We start from the raw sequence: 17,810 nt of genomic DNA, 5'->3' as shown, positions 1-17,810 counted from the left end.
ATTTACATTCTGAAACTTTAGTAAATATACTAATAGTGTTATTGAATGATTAGACATGTAAAATATTCAGCAAATTTCAAAATATTTATATCAACTCATGGCAATTAATTTATTTCAAATCAGGCATCTGGTATTCATTTATTTAATTACAACCAGTCATAGCCTTTATGTTTTGGACAAATTTATGAACCTAATTTGCAAATATTTTCTACTTTAAAGCTGAATAAAAACAGATGCCACAAACAATCTCTTTAATCTAAATGAGGCAGACATCTCTGATGAATGATGATTGGTATTTTTAATGACATAAATCTGCATTCTGCATTTTTGGCATAAATAATCAAGCATAAAATTTTCAGATTTGTGCAAAATGTATTCCATCCTTCCTGCTGCTGGCACATTTGGATCAGAGAGAGAGAGAAATATGGCAGTGCTGATTTGCTTGAATTTACAACCCAGCTATTAATTTCATTGTGATGACAGTTCTGACTTCATTTGCGATTATTCATTCTCATTTGAGACCATTACGCACACATTACATTATATGCAACCGTTCATCTGATTTAAAACAAAGAAGCTGTTGTTATAAATATTAGGCAACAGTCTGCATGCGCGAAATTCACACAATAGTAGTCATTTGCACTCACATGGTAGCTGTTGAAACTGCTGGAAATAGTATAACTCAAAGCTACATGTAAACAAGATATTTGTGTGCAAGTATACAGTGTAGGTGTCATGTTCCGTGTTGCCACATTACTCACATTTGAATACATTGTTTTCCTGCTGAGCAAGACAACAGTGTTTTGCATTACAGCATATTCATCACAAAATGTGGGATAGAATATCAATGCCACTTTGTTCATTCAGGGACTCTGCACTGGACTTCTGTCTTAAACTGAATGCGATGCTTCTTATAAGTGATACTTTACTTATCATAGGTTAACTATCAGTTTTAAACATTCGAGAGATATGCACATCATGGTTGCAGAAAACCCAGAAGAAAGAGTCTTTCATATACAGTATAGAAATAATAGAATTTCTAGAAAATATTATTTTGATTTTGATAAATTCTGAATTTTTTCTTGCAACTCTGAGATTATATCTCATAAAACAGATACACAAATACAAAATACACTCTTTCTATACTTGGCTAACAATATAAACCAGATTTGGGCCCTTTGCCGTTGATAGTTGCCAAAAGCAAACTTGATGCAAAACTACACTTCAAAGTACAAAGTACTCAATGCAAATATATGCTGATATGATATGTTTTGTAAAATATCTAGTGAATAGAAGTAAATATATGTTCTAGTGTATTTATATTTAAGTTCCAGTAAAGTAGCTAGTTTAGGCCATACTTTACAATACTGTTTGATTAGATGAAATAATAATGAACAACAATTAACGTTCAAGGTTACAGAAGTAACCCTTCGTTCCCCAAGGAGGGGAATGGAAGGGCTATAAGTGGATTTGATCTTCGTGAAAATCCACGTATGGGAGGTTTCGGATCAGAAGCCGCTTGTCTGAAGAGTATTGAACGGGCCAATGAATGAAATGAATTGGCAGCGTAAGCTTGCGCAGGTGTGCTGCATTGCCAATTATCCCAGCATATAAGCACACCTGGAGTGAGCAAACGCCATCCTTTTAAGCTGAAGAAACTTTCAAACAGCTAAGGGACAGTCATTATGGCGACGGAGTATAGCACTTCCGTTCCCCTCCTCGGGGAACGAAGGGTTACTTCTGTAACCTCGAACGTTCCCCTTCGGTTGGGGAACTCCAGTGCTATAAGTGGATTTGATCTTTGTGAAAATCCACGAATGGGAGAACTATGGAAAGCGCCATAATGACTGCACCTTACCAACGCCCCCGATGAGGGGATAGTCAAACAAGCGTGACGCACCCACATCATGGGAGGCACGGTCCTCCAACGAGTCCCTGGCCCTAATTTATCCAACTTCAACAGAAGTCTTACGGATTTAGATTTATTTTTTAGGAAGTCGTGAGCATCTAGATAATTCTAGGAAAACATGACAGTACATTGGGAAGCGTGCAATCCCGAAAGGGAGGACGCTGCGGAGGCCATCCATTACCCAAGGGGGGATAGATGGAAGAATTTACATATGGACTAGCCCTAAAAAGGGGGAGTACGCATAGCAAAAAAGTGGTTAGCGGAGAGGGAAGACACGGGTCCACCCAACCGTGGCGGAAAAAGCATATGGGATCACCTAGTGGTGATCACGCATAGCAGGCACCTATACCTAAAACGCGGGCTGACCCGCAGGCAGACCTACAACGTAGTAGGCCAGCAAGTGACTCCTCCGCTGAGTCAGTGCTGGGGGCTACGAGGAATCTGCAGGGCTCACCGGACGGGGAACTTTACTGACGGATGAAAAGACGAACGTACCTCCGTGTTAGGGAGAATAGCGCAGCAAGCGTGTCTAAACACCCTATCGAGTTGTTTCCTCAATCACCAAAGAGTTACCTAATACCCTTGAGGAAACTGGCTTTACTCGCAGATTGTAAAACCTTGCAAATGTGTTGGGTGTCGCCCAGCCCGCAGCTCTACAGATGTCTGTTAGAAAGGCGCTGCGTGCACGCGCCCAAGAGAATGCAACGCTCCGAGTGGAGTGTGCACGCACTCCCGGGGGACACGGCTGACCTCGACTCGAATAAGCAAGTGAAATGGCATCCACAATCTAGTGGGATAATCTTTGTTTCGATACGGCACTTCCCTGCTGCCGACCGCCATAACAGACAAAGAGCTGCTCAGATGATCTAAAATTCTGAGTACAGTCCACATAAATGCGCAGAGACCGAACTGGACAAAGTAAAGAAAGGGCTGGGTCTGTCTCCTCCGGGGGCAGCGCTTGCAGGTTCACTACCTGATCTCTGAAGGGGGTGGTAGGAACCTTGGGCAAAAACCCGGGCGGGGTCTCAGGATGATGTGAGAGTAATCCGGTCCGAATTCCAGGCACGAGTCACTGACCGAAAATGCCTCCAGGTCCCCGACCCTCTTGATGGAGGCCAACGCAACCAGCAGAGCTGTCTTCAGGGACAGAAATCTTAGAGATACTGAATCGAGTGGCTCAAAGGGATCTGCTCGCAAACTCGTGAGAATGAGGGCGAGATCCCAAGAGGGCATGAGAGGGGGGCAAGATGGATTAATTCGCCTAGCACCCTTAAGGAACCGGATGATGAGGTTATGCTTTCCCACGGTGCCGCCAGCTACCGCGTTATGATAAGCGGAGATGGCGGCCACATAAACCTTGAGAGTGGAGGGCGACAGCCTGCTGTCCAACTTCTCTTGAAGGAAAGAGAGCACAACACTGATCTGGCAGATACGGGGGTCTTTTCTGCGAGAGACGCACCATTCAGTGAATAGACTCCACTTCAGGGCGTAGACGTGCCTCGTGGAAGGGGCTCTAGCCTGAGTGATGGTATTAACCACCGCAGTCGGTAGGTTAAGTCTGCCTCGCGTCTAAAGACCATACGTGGAGGCGCCGATAAAAAGCGGTGGAGAGCGAGGAACACTGCCAACAGCTCTTGGCGATTGATATGCCAATGCAACTGGGCACCTTTCCACAGGCCCGCAGCTGCATGCCCATGACACACGGCCCCCCAACCCGTGTTGGAAGCATCCTTTGAAATAACAACATAGCTGGACGCCTGTCCTAGAGGCACACCGGCCTGTAGGAATGAGAGGTCGTTCCAAGGGCTGAGGGCGCGGCGACACAGCGCAGTAACAGAGACCCGATGTGTGCCCGCGTGTCATGCGCGTCTTGGGACCCGATCGTGAAGCCAGTGCTGAAGTGGTCTCATATGGAGCAATCCGAGCGGATTGACGGCGGCTGCAGATGCCCCAGGAGCCTCTGAAAGAACTTCAATGGGACCACTAGTTTGCTGTCTAGCTCTCTCAGACAGTTCAGCAACAGGCGAGCGCGTTCCTCAGAGAGGTGCGCTACCATGGTGATCGAGTCCAGCTCCATCCCGAGAAAAGAGATACTCTGCACGGGGGCGAGTTTGCTCTTTTCTCGGTTGACCTGAAGCCCCAGTAGGCTGAGATGCCGAAGCACCTTGTCCCTGTGCATAATCAATTGCTCCCGCAAGTGGGCTAAAATCAGCCGTCGAGATAATTGAGCATGCGGATGACTGCGAGTCGAAGGGGCACTAGGGCACCCTCCGCGAGTTTGGTGAAGACCCGCGGAGACAGAGAGAGCCCGAAGGGGAGGACCTTGTACTGCCACGCTCGACCCTCGAACGCAAACCGCAGAAATTGGCGGTGGCGTGGAAGAATGGAGACATGGAAATACGCGTCCTTCAGGTCTATGGCTGCAAACCAATCCCGAGGACGAATGCATTGGAGAATGCACCTCTGCGTGAGCATTCTGAACGGCAGCTTGTGCAGACAGCGGTTCAAAACGCGCAGATCTAGGATTGGTCTTTTTGGGTACGATGAAGTATGGGCTGTAAAACCCACTCTCCAAGAGCTGGAGGAGAGCGATTCGCTCTGGCTCCGCACCCTGACTCCGGAGAGGGGGCTGGAGGAACTGGCTTGATTGCACCCTTCGCCAGGAGGGCAGCAATCTCCTCTCGCAAGACAGGGGCAGACAGGGGGTTGACCCTGGTGAAATACACGCCCATGAACTTGGGGGGCCGTTTTGTGAACTGAATCGCGTAACCCAGGCAGGCAGAGCCCTCACTAATAGAGTCATCGCTACAATCGCTGACGTACCAGCGGTTTTGCAGCGCGGAGTGGGTGTGCTGATCCGGGAAGCACGAGGGTCCCGCGGAAGAGCTGGAGGAGAGCAATTCGCTCTGGCTCCGCACCCTGACTCCGGAGAGGGGGCTGGAGGGCTGAGGGAAGGGAGACCATCCCCCCCAGCGCTCGTGAGCCACTGGCGAAGCACGTAGAATCTGCGAGTCGGAAGGCAGCGCGTCCCGGACTGGTCGGGGCCCCGCCCTCCAGCGGGGAAAGAGCAAGTTTCCTCTTCTCCGCATGGCCTGTCTCAGGGATGCTTCGCGGGCCGTTTACCGGACTTAACGGCGCCCTGGGCAGGGGGGGCTGCCTGCTTTCGAGGTGTACGCCGCGCCTGCTTGGCCGGAGGCGCAGGCGGGGGCGGGGCAGCCCTCGTTGGCGGGCGCCCTCGGCGAGGAGCAGTGGAAGTGGATGGCTCGGCGGGCAGAGCGGGCTTATGGCTGCGCCGATAGATGACATTGCCCATCGCATCCGACTGCTCTTTCACCGCCTTGAATTCCGACGGTCGCCGACGGTGTCACCGGCCAGGTTTAGCCAGAGGTGGCGTTCCTGAACCACAAGTGTGGACATCATCCTCCCCAGCGCACACGCGGCGGACTTACGAGTCCGAAGAGCATAGTCGGTCGCGGTGCGCAGCTCTTGTAGTAAGCCTGGGTTAGACCTGCCCTCGTGCAGCTCGGCCAGCGCGTGCAAAGCAGAAGCAGCCTGGCCTGCAGCCTTATAAGCTCTGGCTCCGGGGGAGGCAGACAACCTACAGGCTTTGGACGGGAGGCGGGGCAAACCTCGCCACGTAGAGGCGCCACGCGGACAAAGATTGACCGCGATAGCGTGCTCCACTGGCGGGATCGCCTCATACCCCCTGGCAGCTCCGCCGTTGAGGGCGGAGGGACACGCAACACGGGCAGAGAAAGGTGCCCTCCAAGAGTGCGTGAGCCTACTCTGCACTTCCGGGAAGAAGGGGACAAGAGGCTTTGAAGGCTTCGCCTGCTGGTCCTCTATGTAGCACCCATCTAGTCGGTCCGGCTGCGGAGCTGAGGGATGAACCAGCTCCAACCCCACGACCGAAGCAGCCCGGGAAAGCACGGCTAACATGTCCGCTTCAGGATCCGATTTGACGGCGCTCACCAGCCCGGAGGGGGCGAGCGGGTCCGGATCTTCATCGGACAGTGAAAGCCCACCCTCCGATGCCGTGGAGGACATCTGATCTCCGGTGTCAGCGAGCGTGAGAGCTACCATCTGGTTAGACGGATCACTCCCACTGCCCGAAGCTTGGATGGAGCGATGTGAGGAGCAAGAAGTCCGCGAGCCCTTGGGCGGCGGATTATCTCCCGCTGGGACCCTCAGATCTGCCCGAGCGCCCGCTGCTTTTTTAGAACAGGAGGCAACTGGGGTGGATCACTCTCTTACGAAAGTTAGCCGCGATCTTAGCTGTGCAACGGTCATGGCATCGCAATGACGACATGAACCGCCCGCGAGCACCGCATTAACATGCTGTACCCCCAAACATGCAACGCAGTGATCGTGTCCATCATCCGGAGCCAGGAAACCCCCGCATCCAGAAACGCACAGTCGGAGCGACAACCTGAAAAGTGCTGCACGACTGTGTAGCTCTTTTAGGAAAGCTTAGCAACATTACGCATCGCACTGGAGGACCGGACCCAAAGAACCACAGGCAAGGGAGAAACCCAGCTCGACCATCTGCCGCCGCGAAAACCCACTCTGGACCGGGAGACACTCGTTCGCTCTGAAGTGCTGATTTAGCAAGAGGAACCCTCATTGACTCACTCAGAAAGGATCTGAAGCGAAAAGGATGGCGTTTGCTCGTTCCAGGTGTGCTTATATGCTGGGATAATTGGCAATGCAGCACACCTGCGCAAGCTTACGCTGCCAATTCATTTCATTCATTGGCCCGTTCAATACTCTTCAGACAAGCGGCTTCTGATCCGAAACCTCCCATACGTGGATTTTCACAAAGATCAAATCCACTTATAGCACTGGAGTTCCCCAACCGAAGGGGAACCAGCATTTACTATTCATAGTTAAACATTTACTTATGCAGTATTAAAATCCCAATTCATGCTTGTTAACATTAGTTAATAGTAATACACCATGAGATATCATGAATGAACAATGAACAAGTTTATTATCATTAACAAATGTTAACTAACATGAATAAATATTGTACAATATGTATTGTTCAATGTTCGTTAATGTTATTAAATGTATTAACTAACAATACCTAATACAATCTTACTGTAAAGTGTCCAAATAACTTGTTCTCCATGCCAACAGGTAAAAAAGAATAATAATCTTCTGTTAAAAATGACAACAGTAAAATCGTTGACATAATATCAATAGTTTCAATTACATCATTGTTTTCTATTAACACTACATCAAAAATGACTGTATTATTGCAACACAGGCTCATTGTAATTAGGTGCCGAGGGCTAAATTGTGTGTCTCAGCACATGTTTGCCTAAATTTTATGGGTGAAATGAATGCTGAAGACGATATGACTCTGCCAAGTTTTGTTTCTTTTCAAACTACAGTGAGAACAAGAATGACTGTTATCTGTAATCGGCTTAACCTGTGTGGTTAGTTTGCTTGGTAGCTCGCCTTGTTGTAAGGTGTGCTACTTGGAACGCGGAGTGGACTGAGTATGGCCCAATCCCAATTCTACCCCTAAGCCCTTCCCCTTACCCCTACCCCTCGTTTTGCCCATGCACGCCAAGGGGTAGGGGTGTCCCAATTCTCTTTAGCTTGAAGTCGTAGGGCTAAGGCCCCATTTACACTAATGCGTTTTTGTTTTAAAACGCATAAGTTTTGCTACGGTTACGCCATCCGTCCACACTACGCCCGAGTTTTCAAGCGACAAAAACGAAGCGTTTCGAAAATACTGAAGAGGCCGTTTTCATTCTAAAACGCTGCTGCTCTGTCTCAGTGTGGATGGGGAAAAATAGAGACATCTGAAAACGGAGGCGGGGCTGCAGACATTCGCCTGTCTGATTGGGGCTTTTCCTCAATATTAAGTAGCCTACAAACACAGTTCAGTCTCGTATCCTCTCCCTGTAAGTTCAGACTTTGCAAGTTTGATATGGACATGTCCGGTAGATCTTCAAAGGGAACAGTGTACTATATAACCTTATTCACATCATCCTGGCTACGTTGTTTTACTTTCTCATCAATAAAATGAAAACATGATTTAAGGAACTGCCTATTTTCATTTTGATATTAACAACTTAACAGACAGCAGAAATGCTGAGGCGTCGTGCTGCATCTTCACTGTGGGCATATTTATAATAAAACAGAACCTATATAACATCACTGCCTCCTTTCATTTTCATTGAAAATACGAAACGTATCCTCTGCTTTGCTGAATGTCAGATTTAATAAGTAATAATTGATATTATGAAAGTATAACACACAATAAGTTTATAAATTATAGGAAATGAAGGCAAGCGATCAGTCAATATACAGCATGTATGTGGTTACATTAATTATTAACTTATCTTTGAGCTCAGCCAAAACATGTTCCTGTGAACACGTATTCGATTTAAAAGACCAAAGTCAGGGAATATTTTGTTAGATAAAGACAACAAGATTAACTAAATATCACGTTTAGCAAATATAGTGAGATTAAATCCAGCGGGAGATGCTTGATGAGAAAGGGGTGAATAGCCCAGATTTTTCAGGGCCACACTTGAAACCAAGGGGTAAGAAAATTTACTAGAATACACCTGCCACAACGGCAGTATTGCTGAACCCGGAAGTAAGGAGATCCACAAATTAGTATTTTTACTAATTAATAATTTTACTAAGTATTATGAATTTTTACGACAAACAAACACATGTTTTAAGATATTCATAACCGCGTTTGTGTTTTACCGTCATGCTTTAAAAAAAAAAAAACACAAAAAAAAACCCAGCTAAATTCCGCGATCTATAATCTGTATTAATAACTCCTGTACATTAGTCCCACAAAATTTTACATTTTGAAGCCCTTCCCCTTAACCCTGAGTTGTAAGGGCCAAGGGGAAGGGGAAGGGGCAGGGGTACAAAAATAGAATTTGGATTGGGTCTTTGAGTCCAGCAAAGGATGGGTCCAAAACACAGGTAAAAATAAAAAAGCAATGTGAAATCGTGGTAAATATATGTGACTGTGATATACGTTTCTCTACTTATTTGCTTTTAAAAACACTGCCAATTGGGTTTAAGGAAGGGAGTGTGAGGGTCAGTCTATTTTAATGATATATTTTATGCAAGACAAGCAGGCCAGCTTTGCATGAAACAGCACTAGAATGATGTATAAATGGCATGTATAAGGAAAAAGTAGCCCAGTCATTTATTAGAGATTCTCAAAAATGTACACAGCAGCCTCTGGTGGATTTTTAAACAAAAGCTAAAAGCAGACGTAGCTGAAGCCATGCAATAAACGATTCTCAAAAACATCGCCCTAAGAAGATATTTCAAACAAGCCTTGGTTAATATTGTCATTTTATTGGCGTTGGAGTGATCCTGAAATTCTTAGGGCAAACAATTGGGTCACACAAATATTGCTTATATTTAAGTGTTATATAAAGGTTCATCCCACTGACCAACGGGAATTACTTGGTGTGAAAATAACTTCTGTACAAGTTGTTCCTTTTACCTCTAAACAGCATTTAAAATGGATAATAGACCTTGAAATGTAGCTGAAAATTCTCTAATGTGTAAAACAATATCTCCTATAAACATGTAGTGCTGTACTTCATCCATATGCAAGCTCCCTTTCCTGCCAGAAGCTCTGGTTCTGGCACAGGAGGCCTGCGGTTTGACTTTTTACCCCACCCAACCCCTGATGGGCCGAAGGTGCAGAGTCGTCCTCTCAGATCACTTTCTGACAGAGGAAGCTCTCAGTTGCACTGTTTCTATTTCCTCTATCACAGCAGTTGGTTTCAGACTGACCTCTCCCACATGTCAACACCTAAAATAACATATTCACTATCCTCCTGTGGGTGGATCATGTCTGTTAGATCCTCGCGTTTGGTGTTTTACAGGGATTGTACTTGCAGACAACCTCCCAAAACATCTATTCAAAGACAGATATAGAAACTCACTCTGGATCTGAAGGGCACCAGAAGGCAGTTGAGAGGTGCCAACATGGCCAGACGACTTGCCAAAAATGGGACGTCCATCCTGGCGTCTCCATATCAGAGATGGTGTGGGAAAACCACGAGCGATGCATGGCAGAGTGATGTTATCACCCACACTAGCTGTTATGTCCACGGGAGACTCAGAAAACGTAGGAGCAGCTGAAAAAATAAAGGCATCAAAAATGTAACATGAAATGAATGAATACATTATGATATTTTTGTATATATATTTGCAATGTATTGTTTGTATTGGACTGTGAAATCTCTCAAATTTGTCTAATCCCAACATATTTTACCCACACACATTATATGTGGGATAGTAATTATGATTTAAATCTGGTCCTGTTTATGCATTAAGGCTGATCTATACTTCTGCATTGAGTGATCGGTGTGACCCCCTTTAATACTTCTGCATGCTGTTTGTGTTGCTCTGCAATAACACTTCCGAAATGCTAGCCGGCAGTAGGCTTTTTTGTTCCTCTGTGCAGTGTTTCTTTGCAAGTGTTTTGTTTTTTTCTGAATGCTACCTTAATGTACAAGTAGTTAAACTCGCTCATTCAGAGGTGAGAACCAGCGGACGTGCAACAACTTTAGTCATAAGGTAAACACATAACAACAGTTTCCATCTAAAGCCACTTCATGGGATTCGACAGTTGTAAACACTCGCTCCAACGGCTCCACGTGGCTCTTGGTCCCGCCCACACTGATCACAGCTACCAAGCCGACCAATCACAGAACTTGCTCTATGCGTTGTTGCGACATCTAATTACCAATAACTGTAAAAAAAAATAGGTTGTTATATTTTTTGAAAGGTCGCTATGCGACTCCACCAAGGCTGCGCCGGAGCATATGCGTGCGCTTAATGCAGAAGTATAAATTAGCCTTTAACTGTAACCTTTTTGCATAATAACGCAGGAAACAATCCTTAACTACAAACAAACTTTTATGTTGGCTTGAGAAACCCTAGCCTAAAAGAGTTTAAACAGTCAAAAGGCTTGCTTTAACATGTTGCAAGTATGTTTCTTTCAAGAGTTAAACATCGTTAACGTGTATGTAGTTGTCATGTTTTTAATAAATACATGCATATTAAAAATATAACTTTTTTAAGGCGTTTGGGGGGGTGGGATCCCCGGATTGCAAATCCGGGAGTTTTCCGGGAGACAGAACAAAACAGGAGATAGGTCTAAAATACGGGAGACTCCCGGGAAAAAGGGATTGTGTAGTTCCATTTTTTGAAGGGTGTTTGGCGACAGCCATGGCGAGGGCTATGAAACTGCATAAAGGCTGCTCCAGAGAATATGTGTGCGCCTAACACAGATGTATAAATCAGCCTTACGACATACGCTGGATAAGTTGCCGGTTCATTCCGCGGTGGCAGCCCTGATGGATAAAGGGACTAAGCCGAAGAAAAGTATATGATTGAATGGTTTATCACATGTTGCCAAAACGGTGTCAGTCATTGCTATCACATTTTAACATGGTGCTAACATGTTTTCACTCATTATTACATTGCCACCATGTATCAGTGCATTTTTAGCATGTTTTAGAACATTGCTAATATGTACTGTATCATAGTGCTAGCATTTAAACACATGGCTAACTAAGTTGAATGTTTAACCTAAAACTGCTAAAGTGAATTAGACACGTTTAGAAATTTGGTCAAAGAATAAGAAAAAGAAACTTAAATTAGAAAGTAGATCAGTGTGCTGACGTAGTAATGAGAATAGCTTTTTATTTACATTAGGATTTTCTAGAGACAAATTACATGAATGTGCTGCAGCATAGTGAAAGACGATGTATTAAAATAGAAAATGTTCCCTTGTAGAAAATTCTTGTAGAAAAATAGGGATAATTTAAAACAGAAAAGCAATATTTATTACAATCATTATTTTTCTAAGTACATACAGTGAGCCATAAATTACACAGTTAAGGCAGGTTCTATACAACATTATGATCTGTTTCTGGATTGTTTAAGTTTTCTCGTAAACTGGCCATGAGCTACCGGGAGTCTGAGAATGCTGTCAGGGCCTGTTAAAAAATCACTTTAAAGACACAGTTCCAAATATCAAGTTGAAACCAAGTTTGCTCTCCAAATTTCACACGTTACAACAGAGAGGGGGAACATTTCCACTTTGTGGTTTGGAAGCCCATGGGCTTATGGGCGTGTATTGCTAAAAATCAGTTCCTTCCAAGCTTTTTGATTCATGCTATGAACTACATGTTCCTCAAAGTTTTGGAAAAGCAATAGAAATACTGCGACAGTGAGCTCAATAAATAAAAGCCCACATAAAATGAAACTGCGCTGCATTAAATGTACTTTAATGTTTATATTGTAAAGCAGCAGAGGTCTTGTTCTCACCTCCCACCTGTAGTACGACCACAGCAGACGAGGAGCCGGCAATGTTTGAGGCCACACAGGTATAATCGCCAGAATCCAGTTCCTGAACCCCACGGATCTGTAGTGTCCCGCGATGGACATCCTGCTCGGCGAATGGAGCTGTTCCCAGATCTAGATCCCCTGATGACGGATGGTGCAAGAACCAAAGAAAACATACGCTGTTGCCTTAACAACCCATTACACATCATCCAATATCCTAAACAGTCTCTAAAACCCGAGGAATTAATAATAGTTTCTGAAGAATGAAGAAATAGTAACATGTCAAATCTGATTATGCAGATATATCTTTAATACATCTGATTTGGTTAATGCTGGGTCTGTTTTACCCATTTCAGCAATTTGCATGGTTTCATTATTTTGTTAGCAATTTGTCCGTTTAGTAACAAAGAACTAAATAGAATTAATAAATATGACAAAAAGACAAGGTGTCTGAAAGAGCCCAGTATTAATCTCTATTAGCAGTATTTACCTTTTTGCCATTTAACGATTGGAGAAGGAGTGCCAGAGGCTTGACATTCTAGACTGGCATCTTCGCCAGCAACAACCATTACCATCTGCTGGACCACCGAGATGCTTGGAGGTTCTGAGACAATTACAAGAGAGAAAGAAATTAAAGCTAAGTGTTGAAGTTGCTGTGTGGGATTTATTCATGTTTTCATTTTTAACTGTTTACATTACTTTGGGGTCAGTATGATTTTTAAATGTTCTAAAAGAAGTTTATCCTGCTCACCAAAGCTGAATTTATTTAATCAAAAGTAAGTATGAAATGTAAAATAGCAAAATGTTATTGCACTATAAAATAACTGTTCAAAAGTAGTTTATATTTTCGTTTATTTTTATTTCAGTGATTTTAAAGATGAATTTTCAGCTTCATTACTTCAGTCTTCAGTCACATAATCCTTCAGAAATCACTTACATTCATTATTACCTTTATTTAAAGGTGCCTTTCAAAGCACTCAAGGGCACCTTACATCATATAGCAAGCACATCATAAAAAAATAAGCAGTAAAAATAACATAATATTAAACCAGCAAATAATTAAAAGCTGTCCTAAACAAAAAAGATTTTATCTGAGATTTAAAATTGGAAATAGTCCACCTGTTGAATCTGCAAAGGCAGGGAGTTCCATTTAAAGATGAATTTTTAGCTTTATTATTCCAGTCTTTAGAGTCACACAATCCATTAGAAATCATTCTAATATTAATAATAATAATAATAATTATTATTAATACTAGTATTATTACTAATGTAATAGCAATAAAAGCAATAATGACTAGAGTAATAATTTTATTTAAAACTAGATACAATAAGAAAGCAGTCATTTAATATTGTAATAAATATAAGTTATTTTTTTTTAATTTTTCATTTAATATATGCTGCCTTGATGAACAAAAAAATAAATGAACATGAAAAAAACTGACCCCAAGCCTTTGACCAGTAGTGTAGTTGTTGTTTTTTTTGTTACCATACATTACTCTATTGCCTCGCAATACTCATTGCATTGCAATACACATACTCATTGCATTGCAATACATTGAATTATGTGTTCCCCTTCAGTTGGGGAACTCCAATGCTATAGGTGGATTTGATCTAGAAAATCCACGTATGGGAGGATTTGGTTCAGAAGCAGCTTGTCTGAAAGAGTATTGAACGGTCAAATGAATTGTCAGCGTAAGCTTGCGCAGGTGTGCTTCATTGCCAATTATCCCAGCATATAAGCACACCTGGAGCGAGCAAACGCCATCCTTTTTGCTTCAGAGACTTTCTGATCGAGTCGATGAGGGTTCCTCCTGCTGTGATCCAGCGATGCCGAGCGAACAAGAGCATTCTCCCGGTCCAGAGTGTGTACACGCAGCGGCAGACGGTCGAGCTGGGTTTTCTCCCTTGCCTGGCGTTCTTTGGGTCCGGTCATCCAGAGCGGTGTGTATAAAGTTGCAACTTACACAAAGAGAGCTACACAGTCGTGCAGCACGTCCTTTTCAGGACGACGCTCCGACTGTGCGTTTCTGGATGCGGTGGTTTTCTGTCCTCGGATGATGGGCACGGGCATTGCGTTACATGCTCCAGCATGTTAATGCGCTGCTTGCGGGCAGTTTATGTCGTCATTGCGATGCCATGACTGTTGGCATTAAAGATCGCGGCTAGCCTTTGCAAAAGGGCAAACCACCCCAGTTGTCCCCTGCTCTGCAGCGGGCACTCGGGCAGATCTGAGGGTTTCAGCGAGAGATAATCCGTCGCCCACGTGCCCATGGACTTCTCGCTCCTCCAAGCGCTCCATCCAAGCTTCAGGCGGGGAAATCGATCCGTCTAACAGATGGTAGCCCTTACGCCCGATGACACCGGATACCAGACGTCCACCGCGGCATCGGAGGGTGGGCTTTCATTGTCCGATGATGATCCAGACCCGCTCGCCCCCTCCGGGCAGGTGAGCGCTGTCAAAACGGATCCTGAAATGGACATGTTAGCTGTGCTTTCCCAGGCTGCTTCTAGAGGGGCGTCCTCTACTTCCCGGAGGTGCACAGTAGCCTCACGCGGTCACTTTTTTCTGCTCGTGCTGTGTGTCCCTCCACCCTTACCACTCTTGATGGTGGAACGGCCAGGGGGTATGTGGCGATTTCTCAGGTTGAGTGCGCGATGGCTGTCAATCCACACGGCACCTCTTCTTGGCGGGGTCCGCCTTGTCTCCCATCCAAAGCCTGTAAGTTATCTGCTTCCCTCGGAGCTAGAGCTTACATAGCTGCGGGCCAGGCTGCTTCCGCTTTGCATGCGATAGCCAGCTACCAACGCTACGAAGCGCAGGCGCTTGCCAAGCTGCACGAGGGTGGGTCCAACCCAGGCTTATGAGCTTCGCACCGCAGCCGACTAAGCTCTTCGGACTACTAAGTATGCTGCGTGTGTGTTGGGGAGGACGATGTCCACACTAGTGATCCAGGAGCGCCACCTCTGGCTGATATGGACGAAGTCGACAAAGTCCGCTTTTTTGACTTCCCCATATCCCAAGCTGGCATGTTCGGCGACACTGTCTGTGAAATCACCCAGGAATTCGAGGCGGTGAGAGAGCAGTCTGATGGGTGAGGTCACCGATGACCCCATTAGCGAGGGCTCTGCCTGCCTGGTTAGCGTGGGCCAGCCCCTCGCTGTGGCTCATACGTACAATCAGACTCAGCTATGCGATTCAGTTTGCGAAACGGCCCCCCAAGTTCACGGGTTTCTGCGGTTTGCGTTCGAAGGTCGAGCGTGGCAATGCAAGGTTCCCCCTTTGGGCTCTCTCTGTCTCCGCGGGTATTCACCAAAATCGCGGAGGGTGCCTTAGTGCTCCTTAGGCCAGCGGACATCCGCATACTCAATTATCTCGACGACTGGCTGATTTTAGCCCACTCGCGGGAGCAATTGACTATGCACAGAGACAAGGTGCTCCGTCACCTCCACCTGTTGGGGCTGCAGGTCAACCGAGAAAACTCGGCCCGGTGCAGAGGATCTCTTTTCTCGGGATGGAGCTGGACTCGTTCACCATGGTAGCGCACCTCTCCGGAGAGCACGCTCGCCTGTTGCTGAACTGTCTGAGGGAGCTCGACAGCAATATAGTGGTCCCATTGAAATACTTTCAGAGGCTCCTGGGGCATATGGCATCCGCTCAGATTGCTCCATATGAGACCACTTCAGCACTGGCTTCAAGATCGAGTCCCAAGACGCGCATGGCATGCGGGCACACACCGAGTCTCTGTTACTGCGCTGTGTCACCGCACCCTCAGCCCTTAGAACGACCCCTCGTTCCTGCAGGCCAGTGTGCCTCTGGGACAGGCGTCCAGTCATGTTGTTGTCTCAACAGATGCTTCCAACACGGGCTGGGGAGCCGTGTGTCACGGGCATGCAGCTGCGAGCCTATGGAAAGGTGCCCAGCTACATTGGCATATCAATCAACTAGAGCTGTTGACAGTGTTCCTCGCTCTCCACTGCTTTTTTCGGTGTTACAGCAGCAACACGTGCTGGTCAGGACGCACAGTACAGCGACGCCAGCGTATATCAACCGTATGCACTCTCGGCGCATGTCTCAGCTCGCCCGCCGTCTGCTCCTCTGGAGTCATCCGAGGCTTAAATCGCTGCGCGCCGTTCACATCCCAGGTATGCTCAACCGTGCAGCCGATATGCTCTCACGGCAGCAAATTCACTCTGGAGAATGGAGACTCCACCCCGAGTCTGTCCAGCTGATATGGGCGCGTTTCGGGCAGGCTCACTTTTGTGCAAGGTCAAGGAGGACGAGGAGCAGGTTCTGCTAGTTGCGCCTCTCTGGCCCAACCGGACCTGGATATCAGAGCTGTCCCTCCTCGCGACGGCCCTCCCCCAGGCGGATCCCTTTGAGAGAGGACCTACTCTCTCAGGGACAGGGCACCATCTGGCACCCTCGCCCCGATGAATCATTCACTGAATGGTGTGTCTTTTGCAGAGAAGACCCCCAAACCTGCCAGATCAGTGTTGTGCTCTCTTTCCTTCAAGAGAAGCTGGAGAGCAGGCTGTCGCCCTCCACTCTCAAGGTTTACGTGGCTTCCATCTCTGCTTATCATGACGCGGTAGCTGGCGGCACCATGAGAAAGCACAACCTCATCATCCGGTTCCTCAGAGGCACTCGGCGAATTAATCCAACTCGCCCCCCTCTCATGCCCTTTTGGGATCTCGCCCTCGTTCTCACGAGCCTGCATACAGATCCCTTTGAGCCACTCGAATCAGTATCCTTAAGATTTCTGTCTTAGCCAGCTCTGCTGGTCGTGTTGGCCTCTATTAAGAGGGTCGGGGACCTGGAGGCATTTTCGGTCAGTGACTTGTGCCTGGAACTCGGGCTGGATTTTTCTCACGTTATCCTGAGACCCCGCCCGGGTTATGTGCCCAAGGTTCCTACCACTCCTTTTAGAGACTAGGTAGTAACCCTGCAAGCGCTGGCCCCGGAGGAGGCAGACCAAGCCCTTTCCTTACTCTGTCCAGTTTGCGCTCTGCGCATCTATGTGGACTGTACTCAGTATTTGGATCATCTGAGCAGCTCTTTGTCTGTTATGGCGGTCGGCAGCAGGGAAGTGCTGTGACCAAACAAAGATTATCCCACTGGATTGTGGAGGCCATTTCATGTGCTTATTTGAGCAGAAGCGAGCCGTGTCCCCCGGGAGTGCGTGCCCACTCCACTCGGAGCGTTGCATCCTCTTGGGAGAATGCACGCGGCGCCTCTTTAACAGACATCTGTAGAGCTGTGGGCAGGGCGACACCCAACACATTTGCTAGGTTTTAGGTAACCCTTGGTGATTGAGGAAACAACTCGGTGGGGTGTTGTAACACGCTTGCTGTGCCGTTTTTCTCTAACACGGAGAGATGTGCACCTCCCTGTCTGTCAGTAAGTTCCCCGTCAGGTGAGCCCTGCAGATTCCTCCGTGGCCCCCAGCACTGACTCAGCGGAGGAGTCACTTGCTAGTACTTGTTGTAGGTCTGCCCGCTAGTCAGCCCACGTTATGGGTATAGGTACCTGGTATGTGCGATCCCC

The 17,810-nt window shown here is 46.5% G+C and overlaps 1 protein-coding gene across 1 annotated transcript in view; it reads right to left on the bottom strand.

The window, feature by feature from the left end:
• hmcn2 (hemicentin 2) overlaps window positions 1-17,810 on the bottom strand; it is a 176,384-nt gene that overhangs the window by 104,239 nt on the left and 54,335 nt on the right. Inside the window, exons 14-16 of the mRNA XM_087264883.1 lie at window positions 12,756-12,869; window positions 12,248-12,406; window positions 9,853-10,047 (exon numbers count right to left, since the gene is read on the bottom strand). Coding sequence (XP_087121009.1) covers window positions 9,853-10,047; window positions 12,248-12,406; window positions 12,756-12,869 — 468 coding nt within the window. The remainder of the gene's footprint in view (window positions 1-9,852; window positions 10,048-12,247; window positions 12,407-12,755; window positions 12,870-17,810) is intronic.

Source organism: Danio rerio, chromosome 8 (genome assembly GCF_052040795.2).
Source record: "Danio rerio strain M-AB ecotype USA chromosome 8, GRCz13ab, whole genome shotgun sequence".
Lineage (NCBI taxonomy): Eukaryota > Metazoa > Chordata > Actinopteri > Cypriniformes > Danionidae > Danio > Danio rerio.
The sequence above is the reverse complement of the archived record's forward strand: the minus strand, read 5'-3'. Positions and strand labels throughout refer to the sequence as shown.